Genomic DNA, 18,069 nt, shown 5'->3' on the forward strand with positions numbered 1-18,069 from the left:
TCTCGTTCTCGTTCCTGTCAGGTACAGACGACCCATTTCAGCGTGAGGAGAGAGAGGGACGAGATGTGAGGACACAGGGGAGACAGCGAGGGGGCGGGGCAACTGGGCATCCATGCAGGACACTACATGCACACGCACATGTAAGACCACACCCACAGCCACACGGACAGACAGCTGATTGGACAGGGATTAGAACAAGGATGGGTCCAAACCAAGGAGACCAGGTCCTGCTGGACCGGACCGGACCAGGACCCAAACGGATCAGGACAACGTGGACATGTGGGCGTTTAGGCAATGTGAGGATAAACATAGGTTTAATTACGGATCAATAACACGTTAACGATTAGTCTGAAGAACGACCTCACATGACAGAGTTTTACCCTCATGATGATGAACTGAGTTTATACGTTTGGATTTAGTTCATGAAGAGTAAATAAAGACTGAATCAAACAAATGAACAAAACTGAATGAAAAATTAACAAAGTCATGAAAAAAATCCACAAAATAAGAAATAATGAAAAATGAGTAAAATGAACAAAACTGAACAAAGACATAAAATGACCAAATATAAATAAAATAATGATTAAAATGTACAAAGTAAATAAAATGAACATAATAATGAATAAATGAACTAATGACTAACAAAAATTGCAGAAAAAGAAGAAAATAATGAAAAAAAGCATAAATCTGAATAAAATAATGAATAAAATGAACAAAAATGAACACAGGAAGAAATAAAATGAACAAATATATATATAAAAAAGATTAAAATGAACAAAATAAATAAAATGAACAAAATAATGAATCTGAACTGAATAAATGAACTAATGAAATAAACAAAAATTTGCAGAAAATGAACCAAGTAATGAAAAAAAAAGCATAAATCTGAATAAAATAAGAATAAAATGAACAAAACTGAACAGTAAGAAATAAAATTAAAAAATTTGAACAAAATAATGATTAAAATGAACAACATAAATAAAATGAACATAATAATGAATCTGAATTGAATAAATGAACTAATGAAATCAACAAAAATTTGCAGAAAATGAACAAAATAATGAAAAAAATGCACAAATCGGAATAAAATAATGAATAAAATGAACAAAAATGAACCACAAAACTAAAACAAAGATCAAGTCAATAAGCTCCAGGGCTGGTCTGTGGATTTTCTTCTTCTGGTTTAATGTGTTCATGACGTGAGGATGTAAAACTGACATTAATCTGATGTGAATCAAACTGTGGGTCGGCGTCTCTATGTGGGTTAAACCGGATCAGAACCGGCTCAGAACTGGACCGGACACACGGGGTTAATGGAAGCAGCGGTGACGGGAAACGCTGACGGCGCCGGTTTGTCCCCGAAGACGCCGTCAGACGCTGCGTTAAAGCACGTTAATGACAGCTGAGGTCCGTCTGTCCGTGCCCTGGTGCATTATGGGTAGAGGACAGAGGACGCTGCGTTAATCTGGACGGATGTGTTACAGTTACACACACACTCTGACGGTTACAACACGTATGTTAAGATCAACACGTTAGAAAGATTAAGAGAAGAAAGTCAGATCAACAGGACCTGGAAGAACAGAAGACACACAACTTAACACATTACACACAAAAAGACACACAACTGAACACATTACACACAAAAAGACACACAAAAACATCCTGAAAATGCACAAAATATATCCACACAACAACAAATGAACGAAACGAAATCAAATACTAAATAAAATGTAAACCTTCTATAAATGAGTACGATAAGCGTTTCCATGTGCGTGAATATTGATCATTATCGCAATAAATGTAAAGGCTGAAGTTTTGATCCTGAGTGAAAGTTGAAGAAACCGGATATTAAAAGAAGTTTGAAATGTTCTGAAAAAAATTGTAAAAAAGATGCAAAGAGGTTGAAAAAACATAGTAACAGACTAAAATACAGACACGGAAAAGCTGTAAAAACATAAAAGATGAACAAAGATAAAAATGTAAAAGAAAAAAATGTAAAAGATGCAACAGGGTGAAAATTTAAAATTAACAAAACAAAGGAAAATTATTTAAAAGATGCAAGATGAAAATATTATAAATTATTTTTAAAAATTACATTAAAAACTGTACACAAACCAAAAAATAAAAGATGAAAATATAAAAGACACAAAAAGCTGTAACGACGCAACAAGAAAAAAGATGTAAACTAAATAAAAATGTGTTACGACAAATTCAGTAATCACCATAAAACAAGGAAAAATGCTACAACAAAATACTACTACTACTACTACAAATACTACAAATACTACTACAACAACTACTACCAGTACTACATCCACTACTACTACTACAACTACTGCCAGTACTACAACTACTACTATTACTACTGCTACTATTATGACTACTACCAGTACTAACCCACTACTACTACTACAACTACTGCCAGTACTACTACTACTACTACAACTACTGCTAGTACTACTACTACTACTATGACTACTGCTACAACTACCAGTACTATGACTACTACTACTATGACTACTACACCCATTACAACTACTACTACTACGACTACTACTGCAACTACTGCCAGTACTACAACTACTACTATGACTACTATTACTACTACTACTACCACCAGTACAACAACTACTACTACTACTACCAGTACTACTACTATGACTACTACAACTACCACCAGTACTACAACTACCACTACTACTACTACTACTACCACCAGTACTACTACTATTACTACTACTACTACTACTACTACTACCACCAGTACTACTACTATTACTACTACTACTACCACCAGTACTACTACTATTACTACTACTACTACTACCACCAGTACTACTACTATTACTACTACTACTACTACCACCAGTACTACAACTACTGCAGCAGATCAGTAAAATAAAACACATTAAAACCTTTTAACTGACTCATGATAAAATGAAATGAGGATTTAACAGAAACAGAAGTTTTTTAATGCAGATAAAATCAGGTTTAACTTTTATAGAAATGTAGTTCTGTTGCATTTTTTGTCTTTTTTTTGTCTTTTACGGTGTTTTTTTCTTGTGCGTCTTTTATAAAGTTTTCATTTTATTAGATCTTTTTGGTCTTTTTTGCATATTTTACCAATAATTTTCACTAAAAACTGTTTAGTTTCACTTTCACTCAGGATGAAAAACATCTTTGAACGTCTCTTTTAATTTGTCAGAGTTTGATTCTGTAAAGTTAAAGGTTTTTCCTCATTATTTGACATGTTTCTGTCTGTGATTCGTGGATGCAGATCTTAAACTTGATCCGGTTTCAGTGAACACAGGTTGTTCTTTTCTACTTACTGGTAATCAAAGGATCCGTCCTGGTCTTTGTGATCCACCGGGTCCAGAGGAAGGTCTTTTTTATCTCGAACTGAGGGAAAAAAAACAAAAAACAAACAGATTCAGGATTTTAGGTCCACAGACGTTAAATTAAACCCAAACCTTAATGTTAATGTGAACATTTAACGACAAATACAAAAATAAATGTTAACGATCGGCCGGTTTATCAGTTTATCAACTTTAGTATCAGCAGATCAACAGTAGAGGACAATTGATTATATTGTAACTGATACGGAGGAAAATTAACAGATAATAAAAATTTAAACTCGTAGAGAGAAAGTGTATTTAGAGTCTTTGAAAGAAGATTATGGGAAAACATTTTACTGACTGACATTTTATCCAAGTTAACATTTAACATGGGTCAAAAATCATTTCCATGAAGCAACTTTTAATGAACAAAAGTTATTAACATTTAGGACATTAAGTTTGCATTAATTCCGGTTAAAATGTTAAATTAAGTCATTTTAGTTTTAGTATTCAGCCTTAAAATGTGATGTGACCATGATTTATCTTAAAATCTGTTAATTTTCTTAACACACTCATCATTTTCCTCTTTTCTCAGTATTTTAAGGGATTTTTAACAAAATGATCTGCATTTCTTTTCAGTTTTTGTGAATATTATATAATTTTCTTATATTTTTGCTCTGTAATGTCACAGTTGTCTTCTGGAGGTAGTTAATGCAGTTATTTTTCCTGTAAATCACATAAAACCAATAAAAACCTAGCTCAGTGAATCTTATTTAATACAAATATGACAATTACTCCATTCTCTTTTCCTATTATTGATGCACAAACTGCACAAAAACTGCAAAAAAAACCCTTATATTTTCAATAAATTCAGTCCTATATATGTATTATTACACTATTGACTACAGTTTTTACATTTTTTTTTGTATTTTTTTATACCAAGTGGAAAACGGAATAAAATATTATTACATAATTGGCTTTATTCCATGTAAAACGACCAAAGTTATTCCATTATTTGTTGCTACAAAATGTTTTCATAGTCACACCACATGATATTTTGATGCTAACAAACAGACAATTGTATGCCTTAGTGCACAGCTGCCAAATCCAGCCCCCCAAAGGGTCCAGTCCGGCCCACGGGATGAATTTGTGAAATGCAAAAATTACACTGAAGATATGAACAATCCTTTTAGTTCAGGTTCCACATTCAGACCAGTTCAATCTGCATTGGGCAGGATCAGTCAAACACTATCAGAATAACATAGAAATAATGACAACTGCAGTTTTTTCTCTTTGTAAATGTTCAGGTTCAGATTCAGAAAACTTTATCCCATATGGGCAGCTGACCACAGACATCAGCCTCATCCAAAGTGGAATGTGTCAAACAGAAATAAATCAGTGCACAAATACAGGACTATTGAACACAACTACGAATAAATGCATTTAAATAATCAACAATAAATAATCAATAAATACCAATGCAGACTAAAAGACCCTATTGGTTCCGCCAACATTAAAAACAACAACAAAACATCATATAAAATGACCAAAATGGCTTCTGTCAGAGTTTAAAAGTGTGATAGCTGAAGGAATAAAAGATTTTGAATATCTGTTGGTTCTCCTCTGAGGAGCGAGGGAACACCTGAAGGCCTGAAGGCATTAAGACAAACTTCAGATGGAACACATGCTGAGGGTCCTGATGATGGACTGGGCTGTTGACCACCTGAAGCTCCCAGAGGGAAGACCAGTCTGTAAGTCTGACTCCAATGATCTGGAGCATATTTTAACAATAGCAAGCAGACTGTTCTTGTCTTTCAAAGTTAAAACATTGAACCAACAGATAAAAGAAAAAGTTAAAAGGCTTTCAATAAATGAACAATGAAAGTTTCTTAAAATCTTCTCACTGACATTAAAAGAGTTCAGTCTCCTCATGTAAATATTTTCATGTATTTACACTAAAACAAAGTTTAATTTCACAAAAAAATGTGAATAACCTGAACAAATATGAACAACCTGAAATGTCTTAAGAGCAGTAAGTGTAATTTTAACAATATTCTGTCTGTTATTAAATGTTTTGTGTGTTTGTAGATCCACTGTGATCTGTACGTTCTAATGAACATGTGGAAATGATAAACTGAGGCAGAATAGTGTTCAAATTACACTGATTTTTTTCAGTTTGTTCATGTTATTCACATCTTTTGAAAGGATAGTTTGTAGATGGAAACCTGTTCATCATGTAAATTTACTTTTATCTCTAAAACAGAAAAGTCTGGAGTTGACAGTATTTTTATATTATGATGTCATATTGTTATGCATGTTATATTATTTGACTGGTTCGGCCCACTGCAGATCAAATTTAGCTGAATGTGGAACTGAACTGACATCAGTTTGGCATGCCTGCCTTACTGGATGTGCATCTAAAACCACTGATAACAGGATAAAAATCCTCCGTACAGCGTCATGAGTCGTGTGCAGATTTGGAAAACAGTGCGTTTGACCACAGCCAGTGTCAGTTCACACAGTGAGTCAGTGTTAGTCTGCATCATGTGTGATTCTCTTCATCACCGGGTGTTAGTTTGGTTTTTCGTGTCCAGTTCAACACCTACCTAAACACTCTGTGAAACCAGTCACGCATCCACCACCTAGACATTATAGAAACTGAAAACATTAACACAACTCTGTAAACCAGCGTCCAGGTTTCACCTACACAGTGTCTGTTCGCTGTGTTCGTACTTTCAGGTTTTCATTCAGAGTGAACAGACAAACTCACTCTGACCATGAAATAAACAGCCTTTACACATTCACCTTCTGGTATCTAGGTGAGCGCATCATGCACACTTTGCACTTCATATTATAAAAGGTCTTTTTTTTTTTTTTTTTACAATTTGTATTTGGTCAGATTTTAAAAGTTGTTCATTTTTGTATGATTTAAAAAAAAACTCCTACACTAACACTCTCTTCTGAGGTGAGTAAAAAATGCACATTGACACATTTTAGCATGTAATGTTTGACCTAGCACAAAAAAAGTGTAATAACCAATGTTGCTGTTAATCATTGGCATATGCCAGGCTACAAAAATAAAAAATAATGAATCCAATTTTATGTAGTACATTGGAAAAAATAAATAAATAAAATTGTGTGTTCTTGCATCAGAAAACACGGTTTGTACAAAAGTGATAAATATAAAGTGATACAAATAAAAGCCATTGTTTCCATTGGACACAACTGTAAATGAAAATGATAAAGTTTTTAAATGATTTTAAGCCTTATTTTAATTTCTCTGTTATTCATCGGGGTAACGAGTACAATCCTGAACAGTGCAACACAATTTACTGCCATGAAACCCTTTAGTTTATTTACTTTCAGAACACTGTCTTTTTCAGAATTAAGCTAATTATGAACCTCCTGCCTTCGTTCTTACCTGGATATTTGCCGCCACGACTCCTCTTGATGAAACAGACGATGAGGAGGATGAGGATGATGAGGGCGATGGCGCACATCAACCCGATGAACCAGCCCTGAGTGGCGATGTCCACCTGGTCCATGTAGGCTGGAAACACAACCACAGGACGGAGGAAGGAAAAGAGCGTGAGCGACTCCGGACATGAAACACCAATCCGACAACATCGTCATCAACTGGAGCTGAAGCCATGACCCTGAGGGACGCTGTCGGAAACAACCTCTGAACCAGTGAATATCAGTGAAAGGTCATTTTAGAGACATCAGAAGGTTTTAAGTCCAAGTTAAAAGAACAGACTCTGAAACAACGTAATAAGATCATGTACTAACGAGGTGACATTTGGAAAACTTCATCTACTTAAAAACACTGTAAAATGAGTAAAACCATGTCATTGAGACACTGCTGCTAAAAAGAGGATTTCATTTTGAGGTCTGCAGTTTCTGGACGGTGGTAAACACACAACAGTCTAGGGATGTAACGATTACTGCTATAACGATAAACGGCAGTAAAATCACAGATGGTTAGTATTACTGTTTAAATTGTAATTATCATGATAACTGTGTTTGATTACCACACTTTTAGGGGAAAAATACCTATGTAAAGATAATAATAATAATAATAATAATAATAATAAAAATAGATAATAATAATAAATTGCATTTATGAAGCACTTTTCATTCAGCAGAATCTCAAAGTGCTACAGAAAAAAGACAGTCCAATAAAAAATAAAAGAATAAAAATACTAAGAAAATACTCAGATAATACTAAGATCTGCTTTTATGTCCAATATTTGAGTATAGTTTTAATTTATTACAATTTTAATTTTCTATACCTAATATTTGGAACCAATATTCACTTTTAAAGTCTCTGAAAAGGTTCATTAAGCATCTGTGTGTCATTTATGCAATAAATTATATACGTTTTTGAAATCGGATTTTATATTTTTTGTGTGTTTTTTGTCCTTTTGTTTTTATAGTAGGTTAAAGTGAAAAAATAATAGACAGATGATCTAGATGAAGTTGTGCTGAAAAAACAGATCCCAAACATGGGTACAGTAAACATTTGTTTCTATAGTATATAAAGGCCAAATCAAAAGGACTGAAAAACAGACAAAATAGACTCAGACCACTAAGGGTTAATATTGGAATGTTTCTGACACAGAAGGGACACTGGGACTATTATTTTATTTGTTTGTTGTTGTTTTTTTTTAAATACAACTTGGTTAAATTCTTTCAATGTGTGTATTAGTACTTTTTGAACATTTTGAGCACAGTTTCAATAATATCGCGATACTAATGATAACCATGATAATTTTGGTCACAATAACTGTGATCGTTACATCCCTAGTTACATCATCAGCAGTCCTCGATGCCGCTATAAACAGATGTGACAACTTTGTTTCCGACAGTATTCCCTGTGTCGTCAGCAGCTGTAACCGTTTCTGTTCCGTGGGCTTTGGTCGTCTTTTCCACCTATCCACCACAAACCCCAGAAATGCGATCTATAACACACTGAAATGGCATTAAACGGTCGATCAAATGATTAAGTTGTTCATGAAGAAAATACATGCATTTGTGTGTTTCTTTCGTCACACTGCTGCACTTTTTTGCTGCATTTACCTCCATCTTACGAACTGAATTATGGGAAATTTCCCCTACCCCTCCGTTCATAGTGTGGTCCTGAAAAATCTCCATTTCGACGGCCAAACAGCCCTTCCCCTCCGTCTAATCGAGAATCGGAACAACACTATCCCTTCATGTGTACGCGCAAAACAGAGAGCTAGGGGTAAGGGGTGAAGTGGGATTGGGGCCAGCATTAGCAAAACAGTTTAAGCAGCCATGTTTTTTAAGCCCAGGATGGAAAGATGCTTTATCATATCACTACCTTGAGTTAGCATCAATCACCGCTAAATCTCACCATCAACTCGCCACAACAAAACTCAGATCCATGTCTGGTCAAACAGCTGATTTACACCCAAGTGCACATGCAAAAAAAATCAGTGGTGTGACGGTGGAAGCATTTTTTTCATTTAGGAGCCACATCTACTTGGACGGGTACAAGGTCAGGGTTAAAGAATCATGGTTTGGAAAAAAAATTAACCAGGTCTAAGAAAACACTGAGTACTTAGTGCAAATGTAGTACAGTAGAAGCCAATGTAACACACAGGTATAAACAGCACTCCACATATAGAGGTGAAGCCACGCCCACACCGCCGGGCATCATGGGACCAAAACTATCATTCCATCAAATATAAACATGACAATTAAAATAGTTTTGCAAGTCAAATAAGCGCCCATTTGTGGTAAAACAGACATAAAATCCTCACAGTGCATTCCGTTTCCAGTAACAAATAGAAACATATACCAAGAAGACATCTAAATACCCACAATCCCCTGGTGTTGCGTCATATGATCACTTATTTTACATATATGGTAAATAATACTGACTACTGGAAAAACTATTTAAGTAGTGGCAAATATTAGTGTAGTGTGAAACCTCTCATTGGGCTGGTTCTCTAATACCACATTCCCACTACATGGTATCGGCTCGACTCGACTCGGCCTTTTTGCGTTTCCATTACGAAAAAGGACCTGGAATCTGGTACCCCCGGTACTAGTTTTTTGGTATCACTTCTGCCAAAGTTCCAGGACTGGGGACCAGATACTAAAAGGTGACGTGTAAACACTGCAGACCACTGATTGGTCAGAGAGTTGCTTCTGTGACCCGTCCTTTTACACAAAACAGATGCGGAAGTTTTCAGTAAATATAGCGGTAGGTTAATCCACATGATGACAGTCCAAAAACTACACCATGGTCGGTTGAGGAGATTCAGTCTTTGGTGGCCGACGTAAAAATTCAGACGAGACAACACGCAATGAGCGAGTTTATCAGCAACTCCCGGTTCAGATGACACAGAAGTAACGTGCTGCATCGCTATGACGACCAGGTACTGTAAAGTGGGTAATATCCTGTAATGGAAACGGTCTGGAATAGGACCTGGTACCAGAGTCGAGTCGAGCCGAGTCAAGTCGAGGTGGTTCCATGTAGTGGAAACGCAGCAGGGGGACTGAAAAGTTTTGAGTCTAACATGGAAAGGATTAAGATAAGAAGACCAAATTTGGTCCATGAAATCTTTCACATATCTTAATCCTATCCACTACATCTCTTGGTCAGGTCAGTCTTTTTCCTGTTTTCCAGGTCCCTGAACTTTCTGTAGCGAGTGTTTCCTGAAAAATGGACAAACTTGAGTATGGGGCTGTCATCAAGTATGTGTCCGACCTTTGGCTTCTTTGTGGTTGGTGACGTGGGATGTTTCCATAGTTTTACTGCTCCTTGGTCTCAGGCTCATAGTGATGGACCCCAGTCTCATCCATCGTCACAAATCAGCCCCATACTCAAGTTTGTCCATTTTTCAGGAAACACTTGATACAGAAAGTTCAGGGACCTGGAAAGCAGGGAAAAAGATTACTAGGATCAAGAAATTTAGTGGACAGGATTAAAATATGTGAAAGATTTCATGGATCAAATTTGGTCTTCATATCTAAATCCTTTCCATGTTTGGCTCAAAACTTTTCAGTCGCCCCTCGTAATACAGTTCCCACAGGTCTGCATTCTAGAGCCATCCTTAGATATTTTAGACAGATTTAATACAAATTGTCGCTCCAGAAACTGCATTCGAAACATATTTTATCATAGATGAATCATAGACATAGTTTTTTTTTTCCACATTTAGCTGAAAGAACACAATCACAGATATCGAATATGGACAAAACCGGAGAAAACGAGAACAAACATGGCCTGGTGAAGGTGTTGAACAGCGTTAGAACCAGCAACCGCTCACCTGGCGTGGACTGACCTACAGACACACCCCCCGACAGATCCCGGACCGGCCCACCGAGCCGGGAACCGGGCGTGCTCTCACCTGACTTGGTCACACAGGAGGTGATCTGGCTGCTGACGCTGTTGAGCTCGTGGGAGTAAACCCTCACATGGTAGGTGGCCTCTGCGTTCAGATTCCCCAAACGAATGGGGGGCTGCTGATTCACCCGCACCACCTCCACCGACTTGTCGCCTTGGAGACACAGGAAAGGGGGCGGATCACACTCCGAGGGGGGCGGGCCTTCGTTCCACAAATCACGGCTAAAGGTCACGACATCGCAGTACTTTACAGGGACATGTGATCTCAGTGGAAGCAGAGAATTGAGCTGAAACAATGCAGAGCCAGGATCGTCCACGTGGTGAAGGGTCGTTCATGTATTTAAAGTCCACAAAACGGAACATGTGACCGTTTAAAGGCCCATTTATGCTCTACGTTAAAGATGCACACGTTCATTACAAGCTTAATTTGGTCCATGCTCTGGGAGTTTGTAGATGCGAACCCAAACGGAGAATATGCAGCAGTACCCCAACAGAAACCATAGGGGGCAGTGTTGAGATCTGAAGAGAATAGATTCCAGAAGTGGTGGAACTTTTCAAAGAGTGACTGTGTTGAGCTGGTGAAAAACTACTGACACATTTACAACTACCCTTCTCAGTATCAACATACCTCTGTTGTGTTGTGTTTGTTACCTCTGCCAAGGAACGGCGGAGGTTCTGTTTTCATCTGGGTTTGTTTGTTTGTCTGTGTGCAAGATAACTCCAAAAGTTATGGACAGATTTTCAGGAAATTTTCAGGAAATGTTGATACTGGCACAAGGAACAAATGATTAAATTTTGGTGGTGATTGGGGGGGGACACTGATCTGCCTTGGTGGAGGTCTACGCCCTCTATGTGCTTTTCTTCTTCTTCTACTTCTTCTTTGTCATCTTCTTCTTCTACTTCGTCTTCTTCTACTTCCTTTTCTACTTCATCTTCCTCGTCTTTTACTTCGTCTTCTTCGTCTTTTTCTACTTTGTCTTCTTCTTCTCCTTCTTTGTCTTCTTCTACTTCTTCTTCCTCTTCGTCTTCTTCTACTTCCTGTTTGTCTTCTTCTTCTTTTTCTTCTTTCAAAAAACTTTACTTTTCTTCCTGGTATTTGGCCAGTATGTTAATTCAGAGTGGCGCCCTTTGGTGGATTGATTGACAGCCGCTCATTCCAACACAATGGACTCATTAAACTGTAAAGGTAGTGATGCTTGACAATGTTTGAAATGGACAAACCTATTTATGTACATAAAGTGAGCATAAATGGGCCTTAATGGAGCGAATTTCACCTAATGGAGGAGCTAAAGCTGATCTATTTTCCTATTTTAGGGCCTTTTCTCTCCAGAACATAATTACCAGGATCAGATGTTCCTCAGGTAACCTTCACTCAAGTGAATAAACGCTCCAGGTTTTAATATTACCTTTGGATAAATGTGGCAAAGCATTGTTCATCTCAATCCCTAAACAAACCAGCGGCAGCATCCTGCGTCTTTCTGGCAGAAAGACGGTGTCGGAGGTGAACATGACTGAAGCGTGGATGTGAACGTCATGCACCATGCTACCACTTCACCTCCGCACAGATCATTCCAAAGCCATGCCCTTTATTCGACCGCCGTTGGAAACCAGCTACAGAACACATGCCACAGTGCATCCTGCACCAGTACAGCAGCTCAGTCTCAGCGCATTTTCATTTCACACAGTGAAATTAGGCAAAATGCAGCTGGTGGAAGGTTGGAGAAATGGTCCTCGACCTGAACACGGCATTCACAGCTTCAGCTTCAAAGCAAGACTTTATTCTACCTGAACTTCAGCTCAGTTGCACCAGCTCTACCTGCATTAGATGCCATTTTTCACCTTCATGCATACTAAACTGGACAATTCTTTTTGTATATTTTGTTCATCTCAGAAGTTCTAGTAGTACTTTAGTAGCACATGTGTGTTAATATTTTATTCTGAAGCCTTTGCACAGTCCTACTCTTTCTTTAATACTCTGTGATTTTTTTAGTTTATTTTATCTTATTTTTTTTCTTATACAGTCCCTTTGCACTAAGTGTTTTGCTGCTAAATTGAACTGAGCTGCAAAACTGATTTTCATTGTTCCTGTAACAGTGACAGTAAAGATCTATTGTATTGTATTGTATTCTAAACATTGCACTTAATATTGGCCCTTACAGTTTAACCATCCAAGTCTGTTTTTACACTTCTACTTTATCTATGTATCACCTCCTGAAGCTGCAGTGACTGATCATTTATTGGCATTTTTTGGACACTAATTCCATACATCTCCACATACATACATGAGAAGAGATGAAACTTCTACCTCTTATCTCTGGTCTGGACAGATGTTTCCAGACAGGTAGGGGTTGGATTTAGACTTGGTTTGGGATCAAGTGGTTCAAATTCTAGTGTTTTTTCTCCAGATTTCAGCTCCTGCAGCTTTAAGTTCAGTGTCAACACTAAACCATATGTTGAAACCAGTTATTTTTTCCATAAAGCTCTGCTGATGTTTGGTTTTAGTCCAAAAAACGACCAAATCGCTGCTGAAAAGAACCATATTTTCACTTGCTGTGGCCCACCAATGGGTGAATATCAATAGAAAAATTCTCTAAAAGTCCATCTTTTTCATAATCTTCCTTTCTCCGTCCTGTTTCCTGTATTTATCGGTGTTCTCATGTAGCCTTGGTTTGACTCCAGCTTTTAAATGAAACACTGAGAACAGGTTGGTATCTAAAGCTTTGAAATCAATATCAGAACTAAAAAATGACATTGGTGACTAAGGACATTTTACTCATTCTTATTCTCTAAGTTATCCTACCTTACATAAGACTTAAGTTGTTGTAGTTATGTTGAAACTATTTCTGCTGGTGCAACCTTGGAAATGTTATTAGATTCCAACTAGAACAGGGGTGTCAAACATGTGTCCCGGGGTCCAAATCCGGCCCGCCAAAGGGTCCAGTCCAGCCCTGGGGATGAACTTATGAAATGCAACAATAGATATTAAGAAATTAACAATCCGTTTAGTTCAGGCTCCACATTCAGACCAATTCAATCTCCAGTGGGTCAGACCAGTAAAATTCTATCATAATACTCTATAAATACTCATAACTCCACATTTTTCTCCTTGTAAATGTAAATATTTTCATGTATTTACACTAAAACAAAGTATAATTTCACAAAAAAATGTGAATAATCTGAACAAATGTGACAAACCTGAAATGTCTAAAGAAAAATAAGTACAGTTTTAACAATATTCTGCCTGATACTAAATGTTTTATGTGTTTGTAGATCCACTGTGATCTATACGTTATAATGTACACTACCAGTCCAAAGTTTGGACTCACTGTCTCATTTAAATGACATGAGATGGACCACAGATGTCCAACCAGTGCTCAGCATCACTGGAACTCCTTCAAGACTTTTGGAAAACATTTCAGGTGACTACCTCATGAAGCTCATCGAGGAAATACCAAGAATGTGCAAAGCAGTAATAAAAGCCAAATGTGGCTATTTGGAAGAATCTAAAATATAAAACATGCTTTGAATAATGTCACACTTTTTTGAACTACATAATACCATATGTGTTCATTCATAGTTTTGATTCCTTCAGTGAGAATCTACAATGTAAATAGTCATGGAAATAAAAAAAAAAACAGGCGAGTCCAAACTTCTGACTGGTAATGTACATGTGTAACTGATAAACTGAGGCAGAATATTGTTAAAATTACACTTATTTTTTCAGTTTGTTCGTGTTATTCATTGTTTGAAAGGACAGTTTGTGGATGTAAACATTATCATTGTTTAATTTTACTTTTTTCACTGTAAAACATAGAGAGAAGTTTGGAGTTGACATTATTTCTATATTATTCTGTTCTTATTTTACTGGTTCGGCCCACTGCAGATCAAATTTAGCTGAATGTGGAACTGAACTAACATGAGTTTGACACCCCTGAACTAGACTCTGCAAACCCGGCTCATGTTAGTGAATCTTTGAGTAAATACATGAAATCGTGCGCTGATAGTGGACTTTGGGCATTAGCCACTCATCCTTTCATTTTAACGGTAAAGAGCATCATACAGGGTGGACCCACCACTCTCAGCTTTTAGCTTTGACCTTGGACAACCAGAGACAAAAGGGGCGGGGCAGATTCAGACCATTAGATCAGTGTCATCACCCCCCCCCCCCCCCCCCCCCCCCCCCCGCCACTCCTTCTTTAAGATCCACATTCAGACACCATTAAGAATTAAAGCCACTGCCCGAGTACATGAAAAATACATCCTCTTTTGTTTCCGTCATCAATCACAGACTGGATTAACCATTTTCCGTATGTGACTGTCTGATTTCAGAAAAGCAGGGATGATGTGCTGAAACGCAGGCTTCAAGAGTGAACGAAGCAATCGAGAGCAGAAGCAGGCGTTTATGGAAGCAAATAAGAGATGTACTAAAAAAGCAAAGTGTGCCGAGCAGCCGACTGACAGGAGGTTCAAAGCCAGGCAACAGAAATGAAAGCCAGGGAGATGGTGAAGTTGGTGAAGACATGATGAAGAATATGTTGACACAGATAAATAACAACCAGACAGAGACATGAAGACAGTGGAAGGTGGAACCTCAACATTTAGCTGCTGAATCACATCTTTACAGAAGTTCAAGGTTATCTTTGACAGCACCTGAGTGTCAAAGATCCAGCTTCTTCTACACTTAACAACACTTTAACCCTTAAAGACCCACAGATGTTTGGATGGCAACGTCCAAATTAATGTTTCTCTACATTTAATCTTTTCTAAGTGATTGATCACCATTTATTCTAATATTATCTTCTGAATTTTGCATTTTTCTGTGTAAATCTTGTATTTTTCATATTTAATTGACTGATCATGTACAGGGGTTGGACAAAATAATGGAAACACCTTAAAAAATCAACAAAATATAATTTAATATGGTGTAGGTCCGCCTTTTGCGGCAATTACAGCCTCAATTCTCCGAGGTATTGATTCATACAACTTGTGAATTGTTTCCAAAGGAATTTTCAGCCATTCTTCAGTTAGAATACCCTCCAACTCTTCTAGAGACGATGGCGGTGGAAATCGACGTCTTACTTGAATCTCTAAAACTGACCATAAATGCTCAATAATGTTGAGGTCTGGGGACTGTGCCGGCCATACCAGATGCTCAACTTCATTAGAATGTTCCTCATGCCATTCTTTAACAATTCTAGCTGTATGGATTGGGGCATTATCATCTTGAGGTGAAGGTGTTTCCATTATTTTGTCCAACCCCTGTAGATGTTCATGAACGCTCAGAGTAAATTCAAAGGTAATTATATCAAAACACAGAAACCTGAACAAAAAGGGACTTTTTCTGAAAAATATTTCATTAATTGAACATAATGGGTTTTACTGGTGAATCAGTGTTGTAGAAGATGACAGTGTTTCCATGGTAACCACAGAACATCCAAATGGGTCAAATCTGATGACCATGAAAAGATAAACTGCATTTTACACCACTTATTGACATGGATTGATAGGATTAGTGGATCAACAGTTATTAAACATTTAAATCAGTAGGTGGTTTTGGTTGAGGGTGAATGTTTGGGTCTTTAAGGGTTTATTTTTTATTACATATGCTTTTTCTTGTGGCCTTGGTTTGGTAAAACACTGATGCATCTAAAGGTAAAGAACGGACAAGGACACATTTCTGCAAAACTCTTGAACAAGGAATTCTGGGGAAACAAAAACCTGCCGGTGAAGTGTAATATAAGTCTGCACGAAAAGGAGCCATTAATTATTAAATGAGAGGCCGCTGAGTCGCTCTTTGGCATTTCCATTATAGGCGGCTTGCAATCAGAGTTCTTCTGCTAAAAGAAATTAATATCATCCTGAGCTGCAGGGAAAACAGAGTTTTGATAGAAAATTACAATTCTGTCCAATGGGGATTTCTGTGAATATGGATGAAACAAACAGGACTCAGACTGGCTCGAGTGGAAACGTTCTGCTGCAAAAACTGAACCAGTCTGGGTTCATTCTCATGTAATAGTAGCTTCTAGATTTAAAATAATAAAATGATCAATGTCCAACTACATCCACACTAATGATGTTTCCATTTTAACTGTTCAATGTTTCAATCAATATTTAGTGCCTTTTAAGGGTGAAGTTGACACTACGGTGGACGTAAAAACAGCCTCCTACACATTTCTAAAGCCAGTGTTTGGTGGAATTTGTTGTTGAGAGACTAATAATGTAGTTGTTAATGTGTTGTAGACGAATGTGGAAACATGACGAACACTACTGAGATTATAATTCTGGATATTTCTAATTCTGACACATACTCCATATAAGTGTGTGGTTCGCTCAGATTTGAATGTGTCCTGTTGTTTAAAGCAGATGGGCTGTTACGTTAAAGTCCTGTGTGTTTGGTTCACGGTTCGACTGTAGATCTGCTGTAAATAGAAACACATTTACACAAAACCATTATCTAGTTGACGTTAGATCTGATCAGGAGGCGTCATCATCTGCTGGTCTATGGATCAGAGGTTAAAGGTCATCCCAGAGGTCATCTGGTTGGTTTTCAATAAATCGTTGTTTATTGGATCCATTCACACAGATCAGACTCTGGTCAAACTCCAGACCTCCAGACCAGGACCTGGTTTCACCTGAGGAGTCTTTAGTCCACTCATCTTTAGTGTAAATATCTAAGTCTGACATGATGGATCATGTTTAATGGGAGTTTGGGATTGGAAATCTAGTTTATACATTGATATGGTGACACTTTGGGATTGGACTGTTAAGTCTTTGGTCTGAGTCACTGTTGTAGATGCTCAGTTTACACTTTATACTGTTTGGAAATATGGGGAAATGTGTTTAAAACTAATATAGACCTGATAACTAAACTCCAAAAAAAAAGCTATTAGAGTAATAAATAAAACTGGTTATCTTCAATCAAGTCGTCCATTTTTTGTAGAATCTGGTTTATTAATTTTTTTTTATATTGTATATTTACAAAGAATGGAAATTATGTTTCGTGCTAAACGTAAAAGTCTTCCTGTTTGTATTCAGAAAATTTTAAGTTAAGAGAAGGGAATTATAATTTAAGGGGGACGTTTGTGTATGAAACATATAAAGTAAGAACTAACGTTAACCTCCTCAGACCCAGGAAATGTCAGCACAGTACCAGCTTTTTTGTTTTTTATTAAATCAGTGCCTATATTGGAAACATCAGGATGCAACAGTTTTTTCAGATGCAGTTTTTAAAATTTTTATGGAATGTCCTTTGTGGTGGATAGTTTTCTGTTCTTTTTTTTTGCATAAAGTTGTGAAACTGTTGTCCATAAATGTGGACAGAAAACCCAGAGCTGGGTCTGACGAGGATAAATCTCA

At 37.2% G+C, this 18,069-nt stretch overlaps 1 protein-coding gene across 8 annotated transcripts in view; it reads right to left on the reverse strand.

Moving 5' to 3' along the window:
- Nucleotides 1–18,069, reverse strand: part of nfasca (neurofascin homolog (chicken) a) — a 93,031-nt gene that overhangs the window by 13,764 nt on the left and 61,198 nt on the right. For 5 of the 8 annotated variants that reach the window (XM_030134925.1, XM_030134923.1, XM_030134924.1 and 2 more), the window contains 2 exons: nucleotides 6,757–6,885; nucleotides 3,330–3,399 (listed from right to left, as the gene is read on the reverse strand). In XM_030134925.1, the coding sequence (XP_029990785.1) occupies nucleotides 3,330–3,399; nucleotides 6,757–6,885 (199 nt within the window). Of the gene's footprint in view, nucleotides 1–3,329; nucleotides 3,400–5,941; nucleotides 5,978–6,756; nucleotides 6,886–10,717; nucleotides 10,868–18,069 lie in introns of all 8 variants that reach the window. The other 3 variants (XM_030134918.1, XM_030134917.1, XM_030134919.1) reach the window with 2 other exon arrangements.

The sequence above is a fragment of the Sphaeramia orbicularis genome, chromosome 5 (assembly GCF_902148855.1).
Source record: "Sphaeramia orbicularis chromosome 5, fSphaOr1.1, whole genome shotgun sequence".
Classification (NCBI taxonomy): Eukaryota; Metazoa; Chordata; class Actinopteri; order Kurtiformes; family Apogonidae; genus Sphaeramia; species Sphaeramia orbicularis.